Source organism: Nansenia antarctica, assembly GCF_963989245.1.
Source record: "Nansenia antarctica genome assembly, chromosome: 6".
Classification (NCBI taxonomy): domain Eukaryota; kingdom Metazoa; phylum Chordata; class Actinopteri; order Argentiniformes; family Microstomatidae; genus Nansenia; species Nansenia antarctica.
Window position 1 is genome coordinate 60,098,942 of NC_137676.1, and position 2,755 is coordinate 60,101,696.

Genomic DNA, 2,755 nt, shown 5'->3' on the forward strand with positions numbered 1-2,755 from the left:
AGAATCTGGCTAGCTAACATTAGTGTAAGACAGTCAAGGCTCAGAACATTTTGATCTTTGTGGTTTCTGGTCGGCCACTCCATTTAACGTATTGTAGTCCTTCATTGAAAAACAAGGACACTACACTTACCATCATTTGATAGAGGATGGAAGGAAAATTCTGTGACGTGGTGATTAAAGTCAATGGCATCGACTTCAACGCACACAAGAATATCCTTTGCGGCTGCAGTCCATATTTCCGGTGAGTGTCTTAACTTTGTGGGGATGTGGCCATGATGGATGGCAGGGATTCACTTGGCATGGATCCAAAGGATAATCAGAAGAAAATAGCCAGATCCTACAAGAGCTTACACATTGTTCTTTGTGGCAGCAATGATACATTCTATAAAAGATAGCATGCAACTATTGATTCATAATATTTGTGTACCCCTCTTTATATTGTCATATACTTGCAGAGGGTGTTTATTATATAGCTGTGCTGTATTGAAAAGAGTATTGAGAAAATCTGGTACAGTATATGCATGATTCCTGACCATCATATCCCTCCTCTCTAAACCCTGACCCACAGAGCTCTCTTCACAATTGTCTGGAACAAAAAGCGGGTGTACAATATTCCTGGTGTGTCACCGGACATGATGCGTCTCATTATTGAGTATGCCTACACACGCTCTGTGCCTGTCACTGACGAGAATGTGGAGCAGCTTCTGGTGGCTGCAGATCAGTTCTCTGTCATGGGCATTGTGCAAGCCTGCTCTGACTACCTAGAGGCCCAGCTGTGCCCGGAGAACTGCATTGGCATCTGTACGTTTGCAGACTTCTACTCCTGCTATGAGCTGAGGCGCAGGTCCTCTCTCTTCATCCTGCATCACTTTAAGGAGATGGTGCGTAGCTCCGAGGAGTTCCTAGAACTCTCGCTGTGGCAGTTTCGTGACATCATTGAGAAGGACGACCTGAATGTGAAGCAGGAAGATGTAGTGTTTGAGGCCATCCTGTGCTGGATTGGCCATTCTCCTCAAGACCGCGAAGCCCAGATCTCGGTGCTGTTGCCTAAGGTGACTGAGAGTTGGACAACACACGTAACACGTAAATGTTTGATGCATTTCATAAAGGCTGCCGACTGCATTCTGTGTCCATATCTGTCTGTGTCTGTTTGCTTAGGTACGCATGGCCTTGATGACAGCAGACTACTTCATGAACAATGTGAAGAATAATCCACTGGTGAGAGCCAATGATGACTGCAAGCCCATCATCATCAACGCACTGAAGGCCATGTTCAGCTCTGACAGCAGCAACCCTCTGACCCGCCCTCGCCTGCCCTATGCCATCTTACTGGCCATCGGTGGTTGGTGTGGTGGCAGCTCCACCAATGGCATTGAGGCGTATGATGCACGGGCTGACCGATGGGTCAATGTGACTGAGGAGAGCGCACGGGCCTACCACGGTGCTGCCTACCTCAATGGTTTTGTGTACTGCGTGGGAGGCTTTGACGACTTCAGTAGTGTGCGCAAGTTCAACCCAGTCACACACACTTGGCACCAAGTGGCACCCATGCACTCACGGCGCTGCTACGTCAGTGTGGCTGTGCTAGGTGGCTGCATCTACGCCATGGGCGGCTTTGATGGCTATGTGCAACTCAACACTGCTGAGCGCTATGAGCCTGAGACCAACCAGTGGACACTCATCTCACCCATGCATGAGCAGAGGAGTGATGCCAGTGCCACCACACTTTTTGGAAAGGTAAGTGGAATAGGTAAGACTAACTGTACCTGGAACACAACTTAATAACTATTGTACAATGAATCTATTAAAAAGCCAGGATGGATGAATTTACAAGTTGCCTTAACTCTAGGTATACATATGTGGTGGTATCAATCGGAATGAGCGGCTGTGTACAGCAGAGTGCTTCAACCCTGAGACCAACCAATGGACTCTGATCGCCCCCATGAGAAGACGACGTTGTGGGTTGGGGGTCATCGCCTATGGGGAGCAGGTCTATGCGGTGAGACCTACATAAAAATACACAATAAATCTATGCTCAAGTTCTGATATTCTGTTATTGACCCACATTTCTCCTATCCTCTCTTAGGTGGGCGGCTTTGATGGAGCCAACTGTCTGCGACACGCAGAGTGCTACAATCCCCAGACCAACACCTGGCGCGCAGTTCCCACCATGTTGAACCCACGGAGCAACTTTGGCATCGAGGTGGTGGATGATCTTCTGTTTGTGGTGGGCGGCTTGACTGGCACAGGTACCTGCAATGTGGAGTGCTACGATGAGAAGACAGATGAGTGGCATGACGCCCATGACATGGGCATCCCCCGCAGTGGCGTTAGCTGCTGTGTGGTGCACGGACTACCCAATGTGCTCGAGTATGCTGCCCCGCGAGATACCCTGCAGAACCCCCGGGAGGAGCTCAAACTGTCCACCTCCAATAGCATCCTTACTGTCTGACACCATATCTACCCACCATTACCCCCCATCCCTACATGACCCGGTCCTGCCCACTGCAGTCCATCTGGGCAGAGACAGAAACCATCCAAATAAATCCTTCAAGTGCCCATGGAAATCACATAACATTTCTGTCTTTCTTATTGCTTCTATCAGGCCGGGTGGTACAATAATTTTTCTACAATGAACGTATAAGGGAGGCTTTAATTGAATGCTAGTTTGCAATCATGTCTTAACTTTGCTGGGCAAGCCCATGCCCATTAATGTCCATCAATACGTGTATATCTGACGTCTACATGTAAATAC

General features: G+C 48.5%; 1 protein-coding gene across 1 annotated transcript; it reads left to right on the forward strand.

Moving 5' to 3' along the window:
• Positions 1-632: 632 nt before the first annotated feature.
• Positions 633-2,452, forward strand: LOC308160758 (kelch-like protein 10; the record flags this gene model as incomplete). The annotated part of the gene is made up of 4 exons (XM_080534699.1): positions 633-1,052; positions 1,159-1,737; positions 1,850-1,999; positions 2,087-2,452. The coding sequence occupies 4 exons, from the start codon at positions 633-635 to the stop codon at positions 2,450-2,452; spliced, it is 1,515 nt and encodes a 504-aa protein (XP_080390825.1).
• Positions 2,453-2,755: the final 303 nt, after the last annotated feature.